The following is a 25,170-nucleotide window of genomic DNA, read 5'->3' as shown; positions in this document are numbered from 1 at the left end:
CGTTTTAAATGTTTAAATTTCAATTTAATTTTTAAGTTTAAATCTTTTGAACTGACTAACAAAACCAAAAACCAACCCAAATCGACAATACCAATGTTTGAATTGTCACCTGACCTTCATTCTAGGTTTGATTCTATTGAAACCCATCTCTCAATCAAAAACCATTTGAACTGAATGGTTCAATTGTTGGCCCATTTGACCCGACCGTCACGTCACAGGTTGCACACTTAATATAGTGCAAACTTTCAGAGGCCATTCCACCATGCATTGGGAATATCTCTTCATGAAGGCATTAATAATAATACAAAATACAAGAGGGGTTTCCAATGTGCATCTAGGAAACAATGTGAGGTTGGTGTGACGTGTGAAGAGTAGTTCTAGACTCCTACACTTCAGCCCGAATTGGGATCTACTCCTCACGGAGTGCTCCTCACTCTGATATCACCACATCCCACCATATATTGGGATCATCTCCCTATGAATAATAAATACAAGCACAGGAGATGTTCCCGATGTGTGGCTAGGACATGCTGTGAGGAGAAAATATGGACTAATTCAACTCTGTCGAAAGATGTTGAGAACTTCTGCCAACAAAACATGTTCCAACTTTATACCAACTTGATCAAACATTGGACATCTCACTATGAGATTGGGACCCACCATGTAGGAAATGTGCAGTGTGAGATTATGTTGGTATAGAGGGTTGTAACGTGCTTTGTTGGCAGATGATATGTGCTCTCCCAAAAGGGCATTAATGGTCCGTTTGATTGCTGAGAAAGAACAGGACAAGAAAAGATGAAATGAAAAGAGATGGGATGAGAAAGGAGAATTTATTTTTCTAACTTTGAATTCAGTGTTAGGTTGTTGATACCAAATATGTGAGAAAATTAATTTTCAAGTGTATAATTGGTGGGAACCAAAAGTATCAGGCACAAGTGTTTAGCGGCATGCCAAGATCTACAACATCCTACAAGGATCAGGCATGGGTGTCCGGCCGTGTGTTCAAATCTACAGCATCCTACAAGGATCAGACACAAGTGCTCAGCAACATGTTCAGATCTACAGCATCCTACAAGAATTAGGCGTTGGTGTTCGGTGGCGTGTTCAGTCTGATGTTGGTGGCGACTGGGAGGAAGTTGGCTTGGTAATTGGGTGTTGTGGGTTGTTCATGGCATGCTTCCTGGAGAACAGAGGTGGGTTGGTAATTGGGTATTGGTTGTTCATCGCTTGCTTGCTAGAGATCAAAGGTGGGACCTTCTATGACACGACGGAAGAATAGGAGTATAAGGAGGTTGTAGTATCTAACAGTGGTGATGATGTTTGAATTCGAACAAATCAAAATGGTGTTTGGTGGGATGCCTTTAGGGGAAGAAAATGGTGTTCGTCAAGATAGTACAAGGAGATTGTAATGGTTAATGACATTCATGACCATTGGTTTTTGTTATGGACATACCACCCGGCATCGCGCTGTGGCGCAGTTATAGGCAGCAGTACGCATCATATCGCGCACAGCAGCATGCACCGCCCGGCGGCACGCAGCGGCACAGTCATAGGCAGCAGCACGCACCGCACGGCAGCAGCACTAGGCAGCAACACGCACCGCACGACAGCAGCACTAGGCAGCAGCACGCACCACACGGCAGCAGCACCGTGAGGCGCACGCACCATCGGCAGCAGCAGTAGAGCGGGGCCCACATGACAGCTCATCAAGGTGGGTCCCACCTTATCCTACCACAACAGCTCGACTTGCCATCTACCATCTACACTTTCCATCATGCCTTATCCTTATCTTATCTGTTCTTAGTAGGAGTCGTGTTATCATTAGAGGAAGGCAATCTGTTTAGATGTAAGAGTTTGAATTTGTTAAGGATTCCCTAGTCTAGCTGAATCCAATAAGGAATTCCCTTTGTAATCTCCTATTTAAGGAGCTATGAGTGGAAATAAATTCATTCAGTTTTCAACCAAGAAAGGTGTAAGGAGAGTTCGGGTGATCTCTTGGACAAATCACCCCCTAGTTCGCCACCATAGGGTCAGCATGCAAAGGGAAGCGCAAGGGAAGGTTAGGAGTTTTCCCCGTGGACCGCCCCGTGAAGAGATCCTACGCCCGGGCCCATAACATTTTGGTATCAAAGCCTAACGTCATGGGCGACATGGAGCAGCTATCATCCAAGGTCCACGAACTGGAACACTGACTCGTGAAAAATCATGCTGAAGTAAAAGAAGTCAAGGAGGATGTCAGGGAGCTTCGGCGCCTACTGGAGTTATACTTCTCCACCAGAGAAAGGAGTCCTGAAGAGGCGGCCACCAACCACAACCGCCGCCCAGATCGGGCCGAGGGCTCCGGTGAACGACAGGACGCCACCCCAGCTGCAGTGGTCATACCCAAATACAGTCGTCTGGAGTTTCCCTCATACAGTGGCAGCGGTGACCCATTGGGATGGCTGTACCTCTGTGAGCAATTCTTCCGTAATCAACGCACGGAGGAGAAGGACAAGGTCAGCCTGGCCGCGTTCCACCTGACCGAAGAGGCACAGCTCTGGTTCTACCGTCTAGAGCAGGAAGAACCCGGGCTTAGTTGGGAACAATTTAAATCCTATTGCCTCCTCCGGTTTTGACCCCCGCTGACAAGTAACCCGCTGGGCGAACTAATCAACCTCAAGCAAACCGGGACTGTGGCGGATTATTAGCGCCAGTTCCAAACCCTTCTCACCAGAGTAGCCTCGGTATGCCCAGACCAGCAAGACAACATGTTGACAGCAGGGCGAGTGGAACCCCTAAGAGTGGATGTCGAGATGCAGCACCCCCCTAATCTAGTCACAGTTGTGAACCTCGCACATGCCTTCGAAAGGAAGATGCAGATCTCCCACGGGGGCTTCAGTATAGGACGACCGACATCAACTTGGACGCCTTTGAAGACAGCAGGAGTGACTTCCTCTTCGATCACCAGTAGAGAACCAAGGCTGCCTGTGGGCAACCCCTCCAGATTAGCATCAAGCATAGGAAGCAGTAGGTCTGCACCCCCCATTAGGCGGCTGACCCGAGCTGAAATGGCAGAACAGCGCGCAAGGGGGCAGTGCTTCAACTGCGATGACCTGTATTCTGCGGGCTACAAGTGTAAGAAGTTGTTCCGTCTCCTAGTAGAAGAACCCGAAGAGGAAGAGGACGAACCTGCAACATCAGAACTAGAAATCTCCCTCCATGCCATCACGGGGGTCAAGACTTCCCAAACCATGCAACTGAGAGCATTGATAGCAGAGCGGCCAGTCCGTATTTTGGTGGACTCGGGTAGCACCCACAATTTCATCAGCGAACAGGCGACTCACAAGTTAGAACTGCCCATGGAAAGAAGACCACAATTACCGGTGGCCGTGGCAAACGGGGAAAGAGTTCACTGCCCCGGAATTTGCAAGGACACCAGAATTCAGGTCGGAACAGAGTCCTTCCAAGCAGATTTATTCGTACTATCCTTGGACGAATTTGACATCGTCCTAGGTGTTAAATGGCTGATCACGCTTGGACCAATCCTATGGGACTTCGCCGCCCTGACCATGACCTTCAACTTGGATAGCAAACCAGTCACATGGCAGGGAACCAGAATAAGAACAAGGGCGCAGCTACATACACTCCAAGGTGGGGACTCACGCGCAACGGATATGGAAAGGCTCCTTACGGACTTCTCTGCAGTACTCAAGGAGCCCAAGGGCTTCCCCCTCCCAGAGCTTGCGACCACCGAATCCCTCTGATAACTGGATCAGATCCCATTGTTGTCAGGCCCTACCACTACCCACATCGGTAGAAAGATGAAATAGAAAGGCAGTGCGCAGACATGTTACAGCAAGGGATCATCCGCCCCAGCCGCTCCCCCTTCTCCTCCCTAGTTCTTTTGGTGCCCAAGCAAGACGGGACTTGGAGATTCTGTGTGGATTACAGAGAGCTTAACAGTCGGATGGTCAACGATAAGTTTCCCATCCCAATCGTAGATGAGCTGTTAGACGAACTCCATGGAGCACAGTACTTCTCCAAGCTAGACCTCCGATCAGGATACTTTCAGGTCCGAATGACCCCAGAAGATGTGGAGAAAATGGCCTTCAGAACACACCATGGCCACTTCGAGTTCCTGGTCATGCCCTTCGGTCTTAGCAACGCGCCCTCCACATTCCAGGCCCTGATGAATGAGGTGTTTCACTCCCATCTCCGCAGATTTGTCTTGGTATTTTTCGACGACATCCTAGTCTATAGCAAATCGTGGGTAGAAAACGTGCAGCATCTGCGAACTGTTCTTGAACTCCTGCAACAACATCAGCTCTTCCTCAGACGGTCAAAATGATCCTTTGGGGAATGCAAGGTCCTTTACTTAGGACATGTGATTATCGGTCAAGGGGTCACTGTGAATGACTCCAAGATTCAGACCATCAAAGAATGACCCAGACCGCAATCCACCAAGGCCCTCCGCGAGTTCTAAGGGCTGACAGGCTACTACCGCAAGTTCGTTCACAATTACGGACTGCTGGCAGCCCCACTAACAAGTCTGCTCAAGAAAAACGCCTTCCTCTGGGACGGTACAGCTGAAGCAGCCTTTGTAAAATTAAGGGAAGCCCTCTCCTCCACACCAGTTCTATAGTTGCCAAACTTTGATCTTGAGTTTACAGTGGAGTGTGACGCATCCGGCACTGGCATAGGCGCGATACTACAGCAACAAGGGCACCCAACTGCCTTTTTCAGTCGCAAGCTGGCCGATCGCCACCTTAAGTTGCCCGCCTACGAACGAGAACTTATTGGCCTAGCTAAGGCAGTGCAGCACTGGAGGCCGTACCTATGGGGAAGATATTTCATAGTCAAGACGGACCATTACAGCCTCAAATATCTGCTGGAACAACGGCTCACCACCTCGCCACAGCAGCATTGGGTCAGCAAACTCCTTGGATTCGACTTTCGGGTAGACTACAAGGCTGGGGCCTTGAACCGTGCCGCAGATGCCTTGTCCCGTCGAGAAGACGACATGCTACTCCATGCAAATTCACAGCCCCGAGCCTCCCTGCTGGAAGACATTCGGAATGAACTACCACAGTCACCCGAATGGAACGATGTGCTCAAGAAAATACAGGCGGGAACGACTGATTCCAATTGGAACATGCAGGACGGGTTGGCACTGTACAAGGGCTGAATTTATCTTCCAACCGACTGCCCCTTAATTCCCTCCGTTATCTCCAGCATACACAACGCCACGCATGAGGGTATCCAGAAAACACTGCACTGCATCCATGCAGATTTCCACTGGCAGGGCATGAAGGCTTCGGTACGGGACTTCATCCAGAACTGTTCAACGTGCCAGCAGCAGAAGTGGGAAAACTTGCACCCAGCAAGCCTTCTCCAACCCCTCTCCCTCCCCACTCAGATCTGGGCAGATATTTCCATGGACTTCATCGAAGGCTTTCCCAAGGTGTGAGGGAAATTGGTGATATTTGTGGTGGTGGACCGCTTCTCGAAGTATGCCCACTTCCTCCCCTTATCTCACCCCTACAGCGCGGTTTCAGTGGCCCACACCTTCTTCGGCCACATCTTCCGATTACATGGGCTACCCGAATCCATTGTAAGTGATAGAGACCCAATCTTTACCAGCGCCTTCTAGAAGGAGCTCTTCCGACTGCAGGGAACAGACCTAGCCTTTTCCTCCGCCTACCATCCACAAACTGACGGCCAAACAGAGGTGCTGAACCGGACAATAGAGATGTACCTCCATTGCCTTGTGGGAGACCAACCCAGGCGCTGGGTGGAGTGCCTTCCGTGGGCCGAGTACTGTTATAACACGTCCTACCACTCCTCCCTTGGCATGACTCCCTTCCGGGTGGTATATGGCAGAGACCCTCCCCGTCTCTTATCTTACGAACCTGGCTCAACATGGCTGGAAGAAGTGGATCACAACCTCCAAGATCGCGACGCCCTCCTGGCCGAAGTTTCCTTGTGCCTACAGTAGGCATAGGCGCACATGAAGCACGCCTACGATCAGCACCACCGTGAAGTCACCTTCGAGCCGGGACAGTTCGCTTGGCTGAAGCTCCAACCCTACGATCAGCTCCAGGAGGGGTGTGATGTTATGGACACACCACCCGGCAGCGCGCTGCGGCGCAGTCATAGGCAGCACGCACCGCCCGACGGCACGCAACGACACAGTCATAGGCAGTGGCACTAGGCAGCAGCACACACCGCACGACAGCAACACGCACCCACGGCAGCAGCACCATGAAGCGCACGCACCATTGGCAGCAGCAGTAGAGCGGGGCCCACATGATAGCTCATCAGGGTGGGTCTTACCTTATCCTACCACAACAGCTCAGCTTGCCATCCGCAGCTACACTTTCCATCCTGCCTTATCCTTATCTTATCTGTTCTTAGTAGGAGTCGTGTTATCATTAGAGGAAGGCAATCTGTTTAGAAGTAGGAGTTTGAGTTTGTTAAGGATTCCCCAGTCTAGCCAAATCCAACAAGGAATTCCCTTTGTAATCTCCTATTTAAGGAGCTATGAGTGGAAATAAATTCATTCAGTTTTCAACCAAGAAAGGTGTAATGAGAGTTCGGGTGATCTCTTGGACAAATCACCCCCCTAGTTCGCCACCATAGGGTCAGCACGCAAAGGGAAGCGCAAAGGAAGGCTAGGAGTTTTCCCCGTGGACCGCCTCGTAACGAGATCCTACGCCTGGGCCCATAACAGTTTTGGCATCAGAATCGTGTTCAACGAGATGCCTTTGGGGGTCAAAAACCAGGCCATCAATTGAAATGGTGGGCGAGTCATGGTGGTCGCCGGGAGTTTAGTCCGGCGTTGTTCTCGATGGTTAGGCAAGTATTGGTGTTCAGCGACATGTTCAGGTTGGTTTTAGTGGCGGCCATCACAAGGTGTTGAGTCGTGAGGTTTTCTTTTCTCATCGGGGTCTCACCATTTTAGTGAGACCCCCCATCCCTAGAGGTGTAAAGTGGTCTGGCACAACATGGCCCATGGGTGGTCCGTGCTAAAGGCAGGTCGTGCTATGCCGCCCTCCCCAATGGAAATTTTGGGGGTCGACCCGGCACGGCCCACAGCCAAGGCGCAGGCGGGCCCATGCCGTTCCATGCCGTGCTGCGGACCGGGTTGTAGGCCGTGCTGTGGGCTTGGGCCGTGCCAGGCTGGGCCACGAGGTAGGCCTTCGGGCCTAGGCCGAATCGGGCTGCACTGTTTTTTTTTTTTGAAAATTTTGATTTCTTTTCTAAGTAAAATTGTAAAACTAAAATATTTAACTTTCCCTTGAACTTTGGGAATTATGAACTATTTAAATAATTAAGAAATGAGAAATCTAAGTTATCTAACACATAAATAAAAAAAATACTTAACCAAATTGAAATAAGAATGATGGAATAACAAATTGGAAGAAAAATAGGAATTTTATTTCATTTAAAATTGAAAGGTCAGATTACAAATACAATGATTGGATCATTGCATACTTGGATGAATGCAATATGAAAATGGAATAAATTAATAAAATATGGTTCCAAATTGAAAATACAAAATTACATTGTTAAAAAAATTAAAATATATATAAAATAAATTAAATAAAATTACAATAATTTGAAAAAATAAAAATTTCTATATAAGTAGTCAAATTCAGGAATCATCATTCAAGACTTTCATCATTTGCTTTGGGTGAAATATCTGGTGTAGTATCCTTTCCTCCCTTGTCTTTTAATCTATCTTCTGCATCTAGTTAATCCTTGAACCAAATGCACATCTCTATACTCTCATCGTTCATACAACTTCTTTTGTCATCCAGCACCCTAGTACTTGCACTAAAACGAGACATCGATGGAGCTGTAGACATTGGAGGGGTTAGTAGATCACGTGCTATGGCGGCAAGATCCAGATAATTTTTTGAATGTTCACTCTACCAGGCTAAAATATCAAAATTATTTGACCCTTCACCTAAATTAGAAAAATTTGCTTGTAAATAAAAATTAAGTTCAGTAAATGAACTTGTTGTAAAATTAGCAGATTTCTACCTTCTACTTATTAAATAAAAAAGTTTTTCTCTTCTACTACTGGGCTCAAGGTCAGAAGTAGAAGAAGATGATGAGCAAGTTGTAGGAATATTTCTTACAACTTCAAATTCATACAAACTGTACATTTCAAATAATAAATTATTAATTTCTTCTTTTTTATTTTCTATATCAATATTCATTTTTTCACAATATGATTCAAGTAAAATATCTAAACCATCTTTCCTAATCCTAGGGTCTAATATTGTAGCTAAACAATAAAGGGGAGAAAATGTTATCCCAATATTTTTTTTTAATTTATTTTCCATAATTTCAACAATACATTAAAATTGTGGGTTATTTCTATATTTTACAAAACAATCACTAATTACCATTAAATGATAAGGTAAATTACAACTAATTGGATAATAAATTCCAGATAATTCATTAGTTGCATCATAAAAATATTTTAAAAAATCTCTTATATAGACTATCATTTCCCAATCTTCCTAAAATATCATATCATTAGGCATTTTAAATTATAAAAATAAAAAATAATTTGTTTATGAGATATAGGTTTGTTCACGGGTTGGGTTGGGTCGGTTTATTGCGGTTTTTTCAACCGACCCGACCTGGTCGGGTTACCTGACATAGAAACCGAAACCGACCCAGTGTTAAGCAAAACCGACCTGGTCGGTTTGAGTCGGGTTGGGTCGGTTTGGATCGGTTTGGGTTCTAAGTTCATCCCTGTGATAAAACCTTGCTAATTTTAAAAATAATCATAAATTGAGCATCATTTCAGCCATCTCCTATGATAAAATTTAAATGAAAAGTTAATCACAAAAGTTGTTCATTAATCACTATTCACTAATCCAAAGTTTCTTGCAACTATTCAAAAACTAGGTGGCCTAATGGGCTTTGGAACTTCATGTTTGAACTAGGAACTAAATCGGTTCGGTTCGGGTCGGTTTCGGTTTTATTGTGTGAAAACCGAAACCGACCCGAATCATCGGTTTAGGAATTTGCACAACCAAAAACCAACCCGTGTTGATGAAAACCCGGCCGACTTGGGTTGGGTCGGTCCGGGTTGATCGGTTTGGTCGGGTTGGGCCTTCTTATGAACAGCCCTAATGAGATACACAACTTTCTAACATAATATAGGTAGAATTCCAACTATGCTTTGCATCTAAAATAAAATGTTTATATTTCAAACCACAATTTTGACATAAATATTTAAATTCTTGTTTTCTTGCCCCTAAACTTTTATATATATGTAATATAATTTGTAATTTTTGAAATATGAGTAGAAATAATATTCAAGGCATCTTGAATACATAAATTTAAGATGTGATATGCATATCTAATATGAAATAATTTACCATTTAAGCATGATTTTAATTGAGATTTTAAAATATTTCTTGCAGAATCATTATTGTTGGCATTATCAAAACTAATAGAAAATAATTTATTCTCTATTCCATAAGTATGCAAAGTATTTAAAATACTTGTAGTAATAGATGGGCCACTATGTGGCCATTCTAGCCTAGTAAAACTTAAAATTCTTTTATTCAAAAGTCAATTTTCATCAATGAAATGGCCGGTAACACAAATATAACTAAAATTAAATTTGGATGTCCAAACATCCGAAGTAATTGCAACTTTAGAATTAAGATTTTCTAACAAAGAAATTAAATTTTGTTTATATGAATAAAAATTTTTTAAAGCATCAGTTCTTATATTATTCCTAGAAACTTTTTTATATTGTGGGTTTACAAAACTACGCAACCATTTTTCTAGCTTTGGATATTCAGCTAATATAAATGGTTGTTCTGCATGTACAATATACATAGCAATTTCTCGTCTCATTTTTTCTTGTAAATATTTAAAAGTACCAAAACTACTCCCCCTCCCAATCTATGTTCAGGTTGTTTTTCTCCCTTCATATTAATCTCACTCATGTGTGAGAAGATGCCTGATCAAATGACCCATACCACCCTTGCTACAATAACTAAAGTCCTTACATTTTTGGCAAATGACCATTTTCCCCTTCCCCTCATTATCCTCTACTTTGAAAATTCCCTCTAGTATCAGTATTGGGGGTGAAAGTTTCACTTCCATCGACATCAATCGCATCAGTGCTAACATTATCATGATGCGATTGAATATCATCCATGGTAAATATGTTGGGGAACCGGTTTTCAGAAGAGTCAGCCATTTTTTAATTCTAAAAAAATAAAAATTAATCTAATTCGACTTATTCGGATTGCCGGTTCAAAATCCCAACTTGATTTCAATGGTTGAAGCCTTTCAACGTCCAAGCCTCCCAAATTGAGATACTTGAGCTGGTTGAGCAAGCCTTTTTCTTGTTGAAAGTCGAAACTTTAATAAAGTTGAGACTTAAGAATTGGAGAATGTAGAATCAGACAATGAGCTAATCAGAACTACTTAGATTGCAGAGAATTGAGAATGTATGAGTATGAGAGAGAGAGAGAGAGAGAGAGAGAGAGAGAGGAGATTAAGAGAATTGTTGAATTGGTGTGATGAGAATGGTAGAGGATAGGGCTATTTATAGGAATTGAATATAATTCTATTGTCTAAAATGCCTAAAAAACTATCTGTTATTTAGTTGTTAGGAGAGGTATTTTGGTTCTTGAAAAGTTATTTATAACTTTACCCAAAAAGCCCTCTAAACTAGTTGTTATATAGCTGTTGGTAGGCATTAATGTCATTTTTTCAACCCCCATAAGAAAAATACATAAATACCCCCCATAATATGTTTGTTTATAGCTATTAGGGGGTATTTTTGTAAAAAAACCCTCTAAAAGGCCGAAACTAGCCGTTGGGCCCCTTTGGGGGGCAACGACTATATTCCGAGCGGGCCGCCCCGCAAGCTGTGCCGTGTCGACCCGTGGTGGGCCGTGCCGTACTGGCCCATGGGCCTCAAACCCCCAACCCAACATGGCACAGACCTCCATACTAGGCCCAACACGACCCGTGGTTCTTCGTGCCAGACTGGGCCAAAATTGTGTTAGGTCATGCCGGGCCATGAGCGGCCCCGGCTTGACTTACACCTTTACTCATCCTTGTTTTTATGAAGTGACGTCCCATTATTTCTCACACTATTCCATCAAACAAACACGAGTTTCAAAGAACCTAACCCGAATATTCTTTATTTCTCATTTGTGTCGTAGCAACCAAACAAACTATAAGTGTATGATGTGTCTTCAGTTCATCATCCTGTCCCCGATAAGTCTTGGAAGTTACTAGATTGTTTTTCTTATTCTTCTTTTTCTTTTGTTTAATTTGCTAAAGAGACTGTGAATCTTCTTGCTACAAGATCCTGTGTGACTATGGTGTCTTGTGCACCAGATGTGACCAGCGCTTTATGGTTAAATGATCCAAACTCAATTAAAATAATGTGAACAATATGGCTTCAGACTTCACCAATCACTTGATTTCAAATTTTCAATGGTATTATCATCGAAGGAGATTCGGTTGTTCTATTGGCGGAGAATTTTGGCAGTGTTCGGTAGTGTATTCATCTCGTGGTTGGACCGTTTGGTTCATGCCATGGGATGAATATGCAGTTCAGTTGGGCATGGATGGGATTAGTTCATACTATATCGTAGACCAGCTCTGTCCACACTCTAAAATATCAGCAGCAACGGGTATTTGCCATGAAAGAGCCCTATCCACAATTTATTTTTGGTATTATGTTTCACATTCACAATCGAAACCCTGCATTTTACCATTAACCTCTCCACCACTGAAGTGCTCCTCCAGGCTTTATTCGCTATTTCTTTTTCTTTTGTTTCTGTTGTTGATATTGATTTCGGTGGTATTACTCCCTCTTTTTCCACCGCCATTTCTTTTTCTTTCCAATTCTTCATCTTCTCTTGTGGTTTTTCTCCCGAACACCCCCACCGAAATACAACTTTGAGTCTCCAAGTTCTAAAACCATTTCATCTAGAGGCACAAACAATAACACCTTTCCAATTCCAAAAGTCGGTATCAAATCCTTTGAAGAGAACTCTTATTCGAAGGACAACCCTACAATATAAAGATTTGTAACATGGATCACCAAGCATGATTCATCACATTAGCAGAGAAGCTTTACGTTTTGAAAGAATAATCAAAGAACAACTGCAATTGTCTTCATGTTGTCCACATGGTCTATGGATAGATGTTGTTTTTCCTTGAAATGAGAAAAAAAGGTGATTGGCATTATGAATAAGGTTAGGGAAGGCTAAGAAAAATCTGGATTTTAGAAGTGAGAAAAAAAAATTGATAGATGTTGTGTTTTGTTTTCATTATTTAATAGAAGATATGTCCCTACATTGTGCCCAATGGACAAATAGGACTTCTGCCACTTACACCACTTAGGTGAGATCCAACATGAGTTGTGGTTGACAAGGTGAGGAATTTCCATTTTAGGAAAAATTTTAATTCTTCAAAATGAGAAGTTTCATTAGAATTTCTAAGATGCAGGAGAAACATTAGGGAAAATGTATTAACATATGCAAATTAAATACTTAAAAACTAACACTTGGCTGAAGGGTAAATAAAAGATAAAAATAATATTTTTTATTTTTTTAAATTATTTTATTACCATTTTTCACTACAAGAAAAATGATCTAAGCTATAAAGAAAGTTAACGTACCAAGAAAATTAAAATAAAACTTGAGCAGCGGTCTTTATAACTCGCACGCCGGATTTTATGCTTGAACCGGATTTTATCCGGTTTAAATAACTCGCGAGATCTAAACTCCATAAGATCTCTGGACTCCCGCATTCGACAAAATTCGTGTTGCCTAGTTTTGACGAAGGGAACGATCAATCTCTCATTCTCTCTCTCTCTCTCTGAAAATAGGTAAGATCGATCTCTTTCCCTCTCAAAATCTTCTTCTTCTTCTTCTTCTTCTTCTTCTTCTTCGCTCTAAAAATAATTGCAGCGGTGAAGGGTAAGATCTATCTATCCAAAATCTTATTCTTCTTCACTTTTTCTCTAATCGATTTTTACCCTCGCATATTTGGTGGACAAAAGAAAGTGGTCGCTATTTTAGGTTTGGCGCCCAAAGACTATCACGCGAAAAGCCAAATCTCCTCTTGGACGAATGATTGATTCTTTACATCTTCTCCAAGCAGACTGGTTCTCTATTTTTTGCTATTCCTCTTCCTTTTTCATTCTCTTCGTTCCCTCTCTCTCTCTCTCTCTCTCTCTAAAACTGCATTGTTATAAAAAATGCATGCGTTGCTGGATCCCTGTTCTCTAACTCCCTCTTCTGTCATCCCCCTTCCTCCTACTGTCCTTGTCCGCCCTATAGTCGAAACAGCAACTCAATCCATGAATTTCTCCTCCATTAAGAGAAAGAATACAAAGCCATCTTTACCATTTTCACACGCCCGCCTTGCTTCGTTCCTTCTCCCATACACCCACAACAGACCCAATGACGTAAGTTTTTCTCCTTTACCATTCATTCGGTAATTGGAATCTATGATATTGATCTTATGCATCTTTTCAATGCTAAGAAAGCTATTTCTGTTGCTTCAATAACGTCATTGGCTCTGATTCACGATAATAAGTTGGTCTGTTGCATTTTTGCAGAGTGTTAGTGGAGACACAGACGATATGTTCGACGGATTGTTGGACTTGTATGGGAAGGTGGTTTACAAAAGAAACGATAGAAAAACACCTGGTGCAGAAGCCGACGACGATGCTGAGAACCTGTCATGTTTGTATATTTGTGTCTCAGACCTCAAACTTGTTTGAACCCGTTATAACTGACCAGTAATTTGCATTATTTTAGCAATGATTTTGGGGACCTAAAACTGTTGTACCCATTCTTGGGTCACCCGATATGAGTTTTCTTTCCCTTTTTTCAAGTTTTCAAAAATCTTAGCAACAACCCGCCAGGGAGTGGTTCCATTTTCAAACTATGAAGACCCTACACATTCTACATAAGAGGAAGAGTTTGACACTTTCATGAAATGTGGAAGAAATCTCCTATTTCATCAGCTTTCTACAATTTCATGAACCTATTCTTATTAAAGAAAACTCATATATTTAGCAATTTGGTGGACTTAAAGGATAGAGTTTACTTTTTTTTCTCTGCTATTCGCGTAGCTGTTGTGGCTCTGGCCAAGGTTGCAAGCGAAGTAAAGGGTGCAGATATCCGTGTTCTCTTTGTGAAGCCTCTAGTTTATTGGACTTGGTTTTTTATCATTGCCACAGCCTTTTCACGCCCTCAGATTGATGCTATTGGGTATGTGGTTGAAGTCTTATGTGTATAAGAATGATAACTTAATCATTGGTAGGAGTTACGGATAACTTATATATGCATCACCTTTTTCCACTTTGATTTTAATATGTAGGTTCAAAATAAGAGATCTAGCTGAGAAACAATATAGAAAAGTCCCATCAGGTGACACTAAATCCAACTCGTGGACTGTATTGGATTTTGGCAAGTGCTCTAATTTCTTATTTCCTGGCACTGGCGATGAAAAACTGTAAACTGAACTATAACTCATGCTATGAATTCTTGACACAGCCAAATCACCTTTGGTAACATTGCAATTCTGTTGCATCCGAGAGCTAGTATGCCTTCAGCAGATTCAATATTATAACTGTAGAGGGGGCATCTCTTGGATTAAACTTCTGTTGATGATTGTCAGTTTCTAGACGCAGCCATGCAGGACTGCATTGTGGAAGCTTGGTTATTAAGGCTGGATGATGATCAACCCGGTCATTAATGTTTGAAACCAAGAAGGTTTTCCCTCAGAGTGGGGATACCAAGACCGCATGAGTTCTCCAATTTCAGTGTACATATGAAGGATTGGAGTTCAGAAGCTTTAGAACTCCTTCCATCAAACCTGAGTGTTGCTGGTTAGTCTTATTTTCCTACTTGAGTTGAGTGCTTAATAGCTCTTGATGGTCCTTCAGTGCAGAAGAAATTTGAGATGGGGATACCATATATGCTGTTAACATTAGAAGAAGTTTGAATTCTTTTTTTTTCTTGGGAAAATCTTGTTGAATAAAATAAAGTTGAAACTTTAGAGAAGTTTCTCATGTTGAAACCCTGTTTTATCATGCTTTGGGACCTGTAATCTTATTGATAACCTAATCTTGCCTTTTCATGCTTATTCCGGCAAACCATCTTCACAATATTCTTCACATGTTCCTTTTAAAACTATTTTGCATTTTTATTGAAGTTGGAGCATTTTTATTTCAAATAACAATCAGTGATAACTTGTTTCTTGACAGGTGATGTAGTTGTCCACATAAAGAATTCCCCAACAGCGAGCTTTCTACAACCTGGATGCAACACCTGTAGAGTTACCCTTTGATAACCAGTCATCATTTCGCAGCTGAAAATCCTTCTGTAACTCCCCAAGCAATCTCAAGCTTCTGATTGATGCAGGTGGTTGAATGTCATGCATCTTGAATATGGATAGCAGTTAATGATTGCCTGAGTTTTGCATTGAGAACAAACCTTTTGAGTTTTGCTGGGGTTGATTGATCATAAGTCAGCCAAAAAGTTGCAGCCATGACTTTTGGATATAATTAATCATGTATGGTGAGTGTTGTTCCTTTATTTTTCAATCAGCAAGGGGCAATTCAAAATTAACAGAATCGACGCTTTCAACAGTAATTTGTAATCTATACATACAAAGACAGTGAGAAAATTCTAAGATCAAAATCACAGCTTCGTCTTCCGTCCTAAATGTAAAAAACAGACATTGCTTTGAAGCAATATTATTAAAATTTTCTCAAATAAACACTGTTTTGTTAATACTTGCGGGTTTGTAAAACAAAACAAATGTTAGATATTCGTAAATCAAGTTTGGAGGGAGTTGGGTCTGTTAATCCTTGTTTGTGATGTTTTATGTTTCCAAGTGAATTGAACTTTATGATAAAAGACATAAATATCTCTTTGTATCTGCTTCTTAGTTAATCCAAGGAGTTTAGTTATGTTTTAACAACCAAAACATATCTGTTGGTTACATGAAGGCATTGAAGGGAGCCACCAGTTAGTTATTTCTTGTTCTGCCTGTTTTGATCATTTTCTATTTCTGCAGCACACAAGGGATTTGTTGAGGAGTGTTGTACTAATATCACATTCGGTCCAGTAACTCCCCGAAAGTTCTCCTCAATGAGCCTTCCAGATAGAAGTAAGGAACCTTGCATCATTGATTTGATTGTTTTGTTATAATTTTATTTTTCTTAAAGATAAGATCTGAACAAATATTGATTTATTCTTTTTCATGTGGAATCTTTCAGATCTGATGTGTACAGTTTTGGGGTAATAATTAACATATAGGTAGAACCCAGGTCTCTCCATGGTTAGATTGGTCGGACCCCTTTCATCTGTCAAATGTTTCTGAGTAACAATTAACGGTATGTATCAATAAGGAAAACCAAATAGAACAAAAGTTTTTGAAACAAACTTGGTGGTTGACTGATGGAAATCTCATGTTTTTACTCTTTGCAAAGAACTGCAGGTTTATCTTTGCAAAGGTGATATCTTGACTTACACCATTAATTCTCTATTTTATACATTTTTTATTGATATATCATTTACTTTACATTCTAAAACAATCTATATGGTATGATTTGCAGGTTCAACCATTATGTTAAGTGGATTTGCATTGGAAGACGTGTTACATTATTAGGGAAATTGATCTTTTTAAATTCCTTGTACTTTTAGGTCAATTGGATATTGTATTTAAACAATTTGTTTTGGATATTATAATAATTAATAATTTAACTAATAGATTTTGTTTTTAATTGCATTTTTAAATTGTTTTTTCTGCATCAATTGTCATGAGATTTGTATTGAATAGGTATTAAAATGAGATTTGTCATGTAATTAAAATAAAATAAAAATTAAGAAAATATATCAAAGCTAGTGGTCACGTAACCGTCGGTTTAGCCATGAACAAGATATAAGATAGTGATCAAATAGGACCTCTGCCGGCGGTCTGGACCGCCACCTAAAAATTGAAGCAACGAATTGATAAACCTAAGGTGGCAGTCAAATAGGACCTATGCTTTAGAGTAAATTGAAATGGTTTAGACCGGTCTTCAAGGGCGGCAGTTTTTTCTCTCTAAGCTCGCAGTCTTGACCTAACTCGATAGTGGTTTAGGGGGCAGCCTTAAGACCGTCGCCTTAGATCTAAGGCGGCAGTCTTAATGCCCAATGACCGTCGGCTTTGACTGATTTTCTTGTAGTGTTTGTTGAAACTAATATTCAATTGTCAAAGCCTTTTATTTTTCATATAAATTATAAAAATTAGACATTTATGATTGACTGTGTAGATTACTTCATAAATTGTATATGTGATACATGGAATAAAAAATTGTGACATGGACTGGTCTACACCACTATGGATGTGGGCTGTTTTAATCCACATAGTTTGCCCACAGTTCAGAATAGTTGGGAATTGTGGTGTGGTGTGGACCGGTTTACACCACTCAATTTTTCATTCATACTACAAAATACACCCTTATATGCGAGAAGGTCCATCCATTATTTCCAATCTTTTTTTTTAATCACGTCAAGGGTTGTCAATAAACTTTGAAACTCTAGAATCCGATTTGGCATTCAATTCAATTATTCGATTAAAATACAAATTTAATTATTTATTGATTTTAATATATAAAATATAAAAATATATGATATATATATTAATTTATTATATATTGTTAAAAAGTAATAAATTTTTATTTTTCATTTATTTTCATAAATGAAGTAGAGCTGGAATCTGAATATGATCTAGGTCTGATAGGATCCTATTTTCTTTGGATTTGGATTCAAGTTTACATTAATAAGCTCAAATTTGAATGTTGATGAATCCGATCCCGGTTATTGCCCTACTCATGTCCATCATGACGCCAATTCCTTAAGGCTTACTTTTGAAAGAGTAGAGATATAAATATGTAGGCTCAGTTTGGAAGGAGTAAAAATGCAAATATGTAGAGTGCAAAATCCTGTTTTATATTATTTGTATGTATTTATACCATTTATATTTGCATTTGTAGGCTCAATTTTAGAAAGAGTATAAATATAAATATGTAGAATGCAAAAGGAGCCCAAAATTATAGACAATGGGAATGTTCCTACCAAATGGGGCAGGACTAAGGGTGGCCTTTACCAAGGCCTCTTTCTTTACTAGGGATCTGGCATGAATCGTCTTGCTTAACCGAAGCCGATTCAACATTGCCGACTCCTCAACATTGCAGCTTCATGCCATCCTTTTGGCCACTGCATCTGGCCCGATTTGGGTCCCTCCAATTGAATCGGAAGGACCAACTCTCAGGACATCGTATAGAGAAAAATTTTTTCTTCTAATCATAGACGGACAACGAATTGTCGACTACATTACCCCGTCCACCCTAGAAGTATCATAGTCCTTTACGAGGGGCCCGGCATGAATTGACTGCATTGCCCTATAAGCCCCATTGGCTTCGGCCTTGGCCTCGGCAAGTCGGCATCGAGTGGGGGCAAGTCATATGTGTATATTTGATTGGCCCACCAAATGGTGACACATGGAATCTCACGAGGGTATTCTCGCCACTTCGGCCTCGGCAATGACATTATCATAACATTTGGCCGATCACTAATATAGAGGAGCATTTATTGCAAGCGTACCCTGTACAATGGTATACACCTCCTATCACCCAGTAGGGGTGTCAATTGGACTGGATTTGGTCCAATCCGATCTCGTCCAATGTGAGTCCATTATATAAATGGATCAGGTTCCATCCAGTCCAATGAATGTTTTGGTCCAATTTGGACTAGTCCAATTCAATGTCTAGACTATCCAATTTGTTTAAAATCATTTGATTTAGATTACTTTCAACCCAAACCCGATCGATTGACACATATATTCTTATCTTATATCAATAGATCAGATATTGGCCGACTCCAACCCAATCCAATATAAATTTGTTACAGACGAATCATGTCCAATCCAATATAATAAATGGTTTGGAGCAGATTAATCCAATCTAATATGTCTTATTGGTCCATTCAATCCATCAAAATTGATTTTAGACTGGACAACATCTAATCCAAAACCGGTCCATTGACACCCTTATCACCGAGGTTATTGTCTCCACCTTATATATCTTCGTTGGACCCTTTGAATGAATGGGTTTAGCCTTTGGGCTTTCGAAGAAAAAAGATGTCGACTAAATTAGGTTTGATTTTCAATGTAGAAACAACAACATTTTAAATATGTTTTTATTTTGAATTAAAATTTATTTTCTCTGTAACAGACGGTAGCCAGTGATTCAAAGTCCTGACTTAACAACATTATTCTTTCATGATTTTCAACACTTTGTGTCCTTATTTGCAATGCCTTGCACAATACGCTATATATGCTTAGACAAAAACAAAAAGCTGATCGCTATCCTCTTTCTTGGAATTTATTTTCTTTGGATATGTTTTTAAGCCGAAATTGTGGACTTATGTGGGCACACATCCCTGCTAATCAATGTTGTTAGACTCGAACCCTTTGACTTTAAATTAAAGATGAAAAATATTATGATTTTGAAAACATTTTTTACTATATTTCTTTAAATTTTTTATTTTTTGAAGCCTTTAGATGCTTTAATTCAGTGATTAAATCTAAAGATAATAATATTTAGATAACTACCCTTCACCTAGCATTAACATTATATCATGTACTATCATAATGTACTGATTTAACTTTCATTTCCTAGATGTGAAGTTAAGGGCAAGTATTGGCATAAAAAAATATTTATTTTCAAAATTTTAAATTAGGAAAATTTTTAATAGGTATTCTGTATTTTAGGCCGAGTAATAATTTAATATCCAAATTTTTATTGTACTTATTGTATTTTTATTATAAGTTATTGACTAATATTTATTACAGATTAAACTATTATTTCAAATTATACTATTTATTGACTAAGTTAATATATTTTTAGTACTTATTGTATTTTTGTAATTTCTATAATTATTGTATTTTTCATTATCAATATATTTTCAATAATTGTATATTTTCGTTATAAATTTTCAATAATTTTTTGAGATTAAACCATTGTTATTTATCAGAGATGAGGCTATTATTTTAGTTGAAATTATGAGTGTTCATGATTTTGTTTGGTTTGATCGTAGGCTATTTGGCCAACCAAATTGATGTGGTTAGGTTAGGGAGTTGGTCAGTTGAAACCAACTAACCTTTTATGAAAATCGACCCACTTAAAAATTATAGTGCAATTATTAAAAAATAAATTTAAAAATTAGGTTTATGATATAAAACATTTTAGACAAATAAATATGGGAATTTTCCCACTTTTCCATATTTAAAATATAAAATATTAATATATATATATATATACCCATGGTTAAGTTGTTCGATTTTGATCGGTTTAGAAATGGCCAAAGTGAAACTGATCCAACTTGGTTGAATTGTATACCTAATTCGACCTAACCGACCAACCTGATTAACTCGACCTGACTGAAATTAATTATTGTTATTTTTTAACCAACCAACTCAGGTCGAGTTATTAAGGTTAGTCGGTTTCATCAGTTTGATAAATAAAACTAACTAAAATTAATTATTGTTATTTTTGTATTATAAAAATTTTATTAAAAGTACTATATAAAATATGAATAATTATTAATTATTTAAAAATAAAATATAAAACAATTGTATACTCTTATATGTTTCTATTAGGTTCATTTACTAGAAAACACCTTTAGGGATGGCAATTTTCCCCATTCAAGAGAGGGACCTAACTTCCCCAACCCAATGGGGCGGGGATGAAGATTGTTTTGGTAGGGTGAGGGCGAGGACACGGATTAATAGGAATCCCCGGTTGGGGTCAAGGTCGGGATTAGGGCTAGGAATGGGGACAGGGATTTAGGTCCCCACCCTGCCTCAACCCCAATTATATTTAAAACATTATTTATAATTTAATTTTTTATTTATTTAAAAAAATACTATTATCTGAAAACATTTTGGAGATTCGGGTCCCCACAGGGAATCCATCCCCATCAGGGATCAGGGACTAGGGTTAATTTCATAATCGAGGTCGAGGACAGGGAATATGTTCCTTATCCCGTTGCCTTTACTACACACCTTATAGTTTTAAATATTTACTTAAGCGTACCTTATAGTTTTCATTTTACCAAAACATCACATATATTTTGTAACTTATTTACTTAATCAACATTTCATTAAGGAGTGTTTGTTTTGCCATTAGGACCATAATTTTTATTCCAAATATACCCTTAACACTTTTTTTGTACAGAAAACAAAATTGACTAAATATAGCCAATAAAATGGTTGCCCGTATCTTATTAAGGGAAAAAATGGTATTTATATTGTTATTTTCTTCTGATTAAATTTATTTAAATGAACATTAAGGTCAACACTGTCATTTTTTACTATCATCTAGTTGAAGATTAATTAAATCCGTTGTAAATTATAAGTGGTGTTTTAGTAAAATTTGAACTATATGATATATTTTAGTAAATCCATGAAACTATAAGGGATATTTTAGTAAATGACTTTCTATTATTTAGTTTTTGCTTAATAAATCCCATGCATCAGCTGGGTCCCCCAAGTTTATTACTAAAATCCAAATGAACCCTTAAAACACCCAAATTTTCAAGGCTTCTAGATGTCTAATTGTCTTCCAAATAAATAATTCACTCATAATACATGTTTCAACATTCCAGTCACGAGGGATTCGCATCCCCTCTCCTTGAATTGAAGCAAGCTCTACGGCTGCTGCCTATAAATAAACTTAATTTGTTTCAGTTTGTGTTTGAGAGAGAGAGATGGAAGTTGAGAAGATCGGTGTTACAGCTGATGCACATCCCATGAATGGAGGAGATGGCCAGTATAGCTACACCAAAAATTCCTATTATCAGGTACCTTTGTAAAGTTTCAATTATATCACAGAACTCGTCTTTCCTGTTTTAGGATCCTTTCTGATTCTGATAATGACGTTGACGCAAGAGAAAACTTGATCTGCTTTGCAGAGAGTAGGCATAAATGCTTCCAAAGAAATGGTTTCTGAAGAAATCTCCAAGAAGCTTGACATCAAACACATCTCTTCTACTTCCTACCCATTTCGTATTGCGGATTTGGGCTGTTCGGTTGGACCTAATACATTTTTTGCAGTGCAGAACATAATTGAAGCCGTAGAGCTCAAGTACCAAACTGAAGGCCTAAGTTCTTGCATTCTGGAATTTCAGGTCTTCTTCAACGACCATGTCTCAAATGATTTCAACACACTCTTCGCCTCCCTCCCTGCCGACAGGCGATACTTCATGGCCGGTGTTCCGGGGTCTTTCTATGGTCGCTTGTTTCCTGAAGGCTCTCTCGATTTTGTGCACTCCTCTTATGCACTCCAATGGCTCTCTAAGGTACCGAAGGAGGTGACAGACAAAAGCTCTCCTGCATACAACAAAGGGAAAGTCCATTACACAAGTGCCTCAAAGGAAGTGATTGAGGCTTATTCAACTCAATTCGCCAAGGACATGGGGACCTTTCTTTCTGCAAGAGCAACAGAGCTTGTTTCTGGAGGGCTGATGGTCCTTATCCTGCCAGGACTCCCGAATGGGATCCCTCCTTCTGAGTCCACTTTTGGTATGTTATTTGATCTTCTGGGGTCCTGCCTCATGGATATGGCAAAGATAGGATTAACTGATGAAGCCAAAGTAGACTCCTTCAACTTCCCCTTGTACATGACTTCTTCCCAAGAGCTTGTAGATCTGGTAGGGAGAAATGGGTTATTCAGCATCGAGAGACTGGAGCAGGTCAGCAACGTAACAAGGAATACAGTCGCCCTGACTGAGCAAACCTGTTCGATGCACTTGAGAGCTGGCATGGAGGGAATCATCAAGGAACACTTCGGAAGTGAGAACATAGACGAACTGTTCGACCGGTTCTCTGAGAAACTTGGGCGGTTTTCCTATATTTTGGACTTAGACTATACGAAAGGGATTCAATTGTTTATCGTTCTCAAGCGCAAGATGACTGATTAAAACGGTACCAAGACCCCAATAAAGTCGAAATAAGCTTTCTTTTTTTTTTTTTTTTTCATCTTTGTGGACTGTATGACTATGACCATGTAATTTCATTAATATTACAAGTTTTTTAGGGTATCGGCATGTAGATTGGACCGCAAAGAGTATAATTTTTTATTTAAAATTTTCATAGATCCTACGTAAATTTAAAAAAAAAAATTTATTTGATTGACCAATTTTTTCCTCTCAAAATCCAAAAATCGAATGAGCCCTAAAGAGTATAATCACCAAGATGGACTGGTAGAGCTGACTATGATTGGTTCATCTAGATACAAATATATCAACCTTCAAATAACAGTAGTATGCAATTTTAATTGATGAGCCTAAAATGTTTTAGGTAAAAGAACCAAACATACTAAACACTGCGTTGGTTATAGTAGATTAATGGGGTTAGTGATAGGAAAGCCTGCTTTTTCATGGTTTGATGTTTTGAATTCATGCCTCCTCAATACAAGAGATGCTGCGTAACCGACATCACCTCCCATCCGTGTATTGGGATAACTACGAATTCACATATGTGTCTCACAGAGGATACCCAACAGCATATCCCAACCGTGTATTAGAAATATCTTCCACTAACAACGTCGAGAAATATTCGCAATGCACATTGAGAGGTACATGTAGAGTGTTTATGAAGCCAAATATAATATTGATAACTGCAGAAGGTGTTTCCAATACATGTTGAAATGTGTATATGGGGCACTTGTAGGGCGCCAATCTGATCTCCTCACAACCTCTACACAAGGGATTGGCATGGCTACAATATTAATTGCTCTAAACTAATTGGGCGTAGCTGTACATGATTAGTATGACCCAGTAACAGCGTAGTCCATATGAATTTCTGGCTAGATGTATGTCCGAAGAAAAAAAAAAAACAAGAAAAAAGGTTTCTGATGAGTAGGACTGTGAGAGGCCCAGCCAGTGATTCAAGGTCTTATATCTGATCAGTAAGACTACTTTTTTTCAATGTCTTGAACAAGTATAGTGTAAATTGTTTTCTTTCTAACATTGATAAATAAAATCGAAGTTGTAGGCTTGTGATTCAGAAATTCATGCGAGTTTCCTTTTTTATGTTCGTAAGGTCTTCATAGAACCATAGTCTTGGATGTTGTTAAACTTGGACTGGATCAGACCGTGAGACGCATGTATTTCAAACTTTTTACGGGGCGTTGTAAAATATGAATTGTTTTCTTTTTTTTTTTTGTAGGTTTTAAAAACAAATCATAACGATCTTGTTTGAAAACAGATTGTTTCTTAAAACAAAAACATTGAAAACATCTTGGTTGTGTATGTGTTTTTTGGTTTCATAATTAAAGCTAAAAACATGTTTTTGAATTTGATTTCAAAAACATGTTTTCATCTAATTATTCAACATCATGTTCTACAAATCATATAATTTCTATACTAAAAGTTTTTTATGAGGGCAGATTTGGCCCTCCAGTGAAATTGCGACACGTGGCACCTCGTGACAACTAGGCAAGCCCCCAGGCAACAACTTACCAAGTTGGTCCCCCCCCGGGCACCGGTCTGGCTGGCCTGGCGCGACCTGGCGCGGCCTGCGCGCGACCTGGCCGGATCGGGCCCGGACACAGGTGCCGACCTGGCAATCTGGCCCAGACGCAGGCGCCGACCTGGCAATCTGGCCCGGACACAGGCGCTGACCTGACAACATGACCCGGACATAGGCGCCGACCTGACAACATGACCCGGACACAGGCGCCGACCTGATGACCTGACCCGAACACAGGCGCCGACCTGGCAACCTGGCCGGACACCGACCCGCCGACTGACACAGGCGCCGACCTGGCAACCTGGCCCGGACACCGACCCACCGACTGACACAGGTGCCGACCTGGCAACCTAGCCCGGACACCAACCCGCCAACAGACACAGGCGCCGGCCTGGCAACCTGGCCCGGACAGCGACCCGTCGATTGACAGGCGCCGACCTGACAACCTCGAGGAGTTCATCACCGTACCCCGGTTCTGACGGGATATGACGTCTTACCATTTGAAGGCTTTTTACCCACCTAACCCGCGAGGGCACCACTATATAAGGACTCCGACCCCCAAAGCCAAGGGGGGAAAAAAAGAGTATGGTA

At 40.1% G+C, this 25,170-nt stretch overlaps 2 protein-coding genes across 18 annotated transcripts; both read left to right on the top strand.

The window, feature by feature from the left end:
* The first annotated feature begins 12,717 nt into the window (after positions 1-12,717).
* On the top strand, positions 12,718-16,770 carry LOC104610874 (protein Iojap, chloroplastic-like). 17 transcript variants are annotated; one of them, XM_088899738.1, is made up of 8 exons: positions 12,718-13,453; positions 13,607-13,733; positions 14,126-14,264; positions 14,374-14,884; positions 15,263-15,328; positions 15,420-15,575; positions 16,078-16,170; positions 16,280-16,770. In XM_088899738.1, the coding sequence occupies exons 1-4, from the start codon at positions 13,244-13,246 to the stop codon at positions 14,510-14,512; spliced, it is 615 nt and encodes a 204-aa protein (XP_088755864.1). In that variant the 5' UTR covers positions 12,718-13,243; the 3' UTR covers positions 14,513-14,884; positions 15,263-15,328; positions 15,420-15,575; positions 16,078-16,170; positions 16,280-16,770. The 17 variants fall into 17 exon arrangements, 15 of the variants coding, with proteins under 15 accessions (XP_088755864.1, XP_088755868.1, XP_088755867.1 ...); XM_088899742.1 differs by having other exon boundaries at positions 14,374-15,575; positions 16,280-16,396; positions 16,501-16,516; positions 16,619-16,770; XM_088899741.1 differs by having other exon boundaries at positions 14,374-15,575; positions 16,280-16,396; positions 16,493-16,516; positions 16,619-16,770.
* A 4,915-nt stretch (positions 16,771-21,685) lies between these two features.
* Positions 21,686-23,144, top strand: LOC148801083 (loganic acid O-methyltransferase-like). The gene is made up of 2 exons (XM_088899719.1): positions 21,686-21,908; positions 22,020-23,144. The coding sequence occupies exons 1-2, from the start codon at positions 21,816-21,818 to the stop codon at positions 23,025-23,027; spliced, it is 1,101 nt and encodes a 366-aa protein (XP_088755845.1). The 5' UTR covers positions 21,686-21,815; the 3' UTR covers positions 23,028-23,144.
* The last annotated feature ends 2,026 nt before the right edge of the window (positions 23,145-25,170 follow it).

The sequence above is a fragment of the Nelumbo nucifera genome, chromosome 3, assembly GCF_055504915.1.
Source record: "Nelumbo nucifera cultivar China Antique chromosome 3, China Antique-T2T, whole genome shotgun sequence".
Taxonomy (NCBI): Eukaryota; Viridiplantae; Streptophyta; class Magnoliopsida; order Proteales; family Nelumbonaceae; genus Nelumbo; species Nelumbo nucifera.
The sequence above is the reverse complement of the archived record's forward strand: the minus strand, read 5'-3'. Positions and strand labels throughout refer to the sequence as shown.

Coding starts and splice junctions, on each gene's coding strand:
- LOC148801083 (XM_088899719.1), top strand. CDS start 21,816: ATGGAAGTTGAGAAGATCGGTGTTACAGCTGATGCACATCCCATGAAT. Junction 21,909..22,019: donor CCAAAAATTCCTATTATCAG/GTACCTTTGTAA, acceptor TCTGCTTTGCAG/AGAGTAGGCATAAATGCTTC.
- LOC104610874 (XM_088899735.1), top strand. CDS start 13,244: ATGCATGCGTTGCTGGATCCCTGTTCTCTAACTCCCTCTTCTGTCATC. Junction 13,454..13,606: donor CCCACAACAGACCCAATGAC/GTAAGTTTTTCT, acceptor GCATTTTTGCAG/AGTGTTAGTGGAGACACAGA. Junction 13,734..14,125: donor CGATGCTGAGAACCTGTCAT/GTTTGTATATTT, acceptor CTATTCGCGTAG/CTGTTGTGGCTCTGGCCAAG.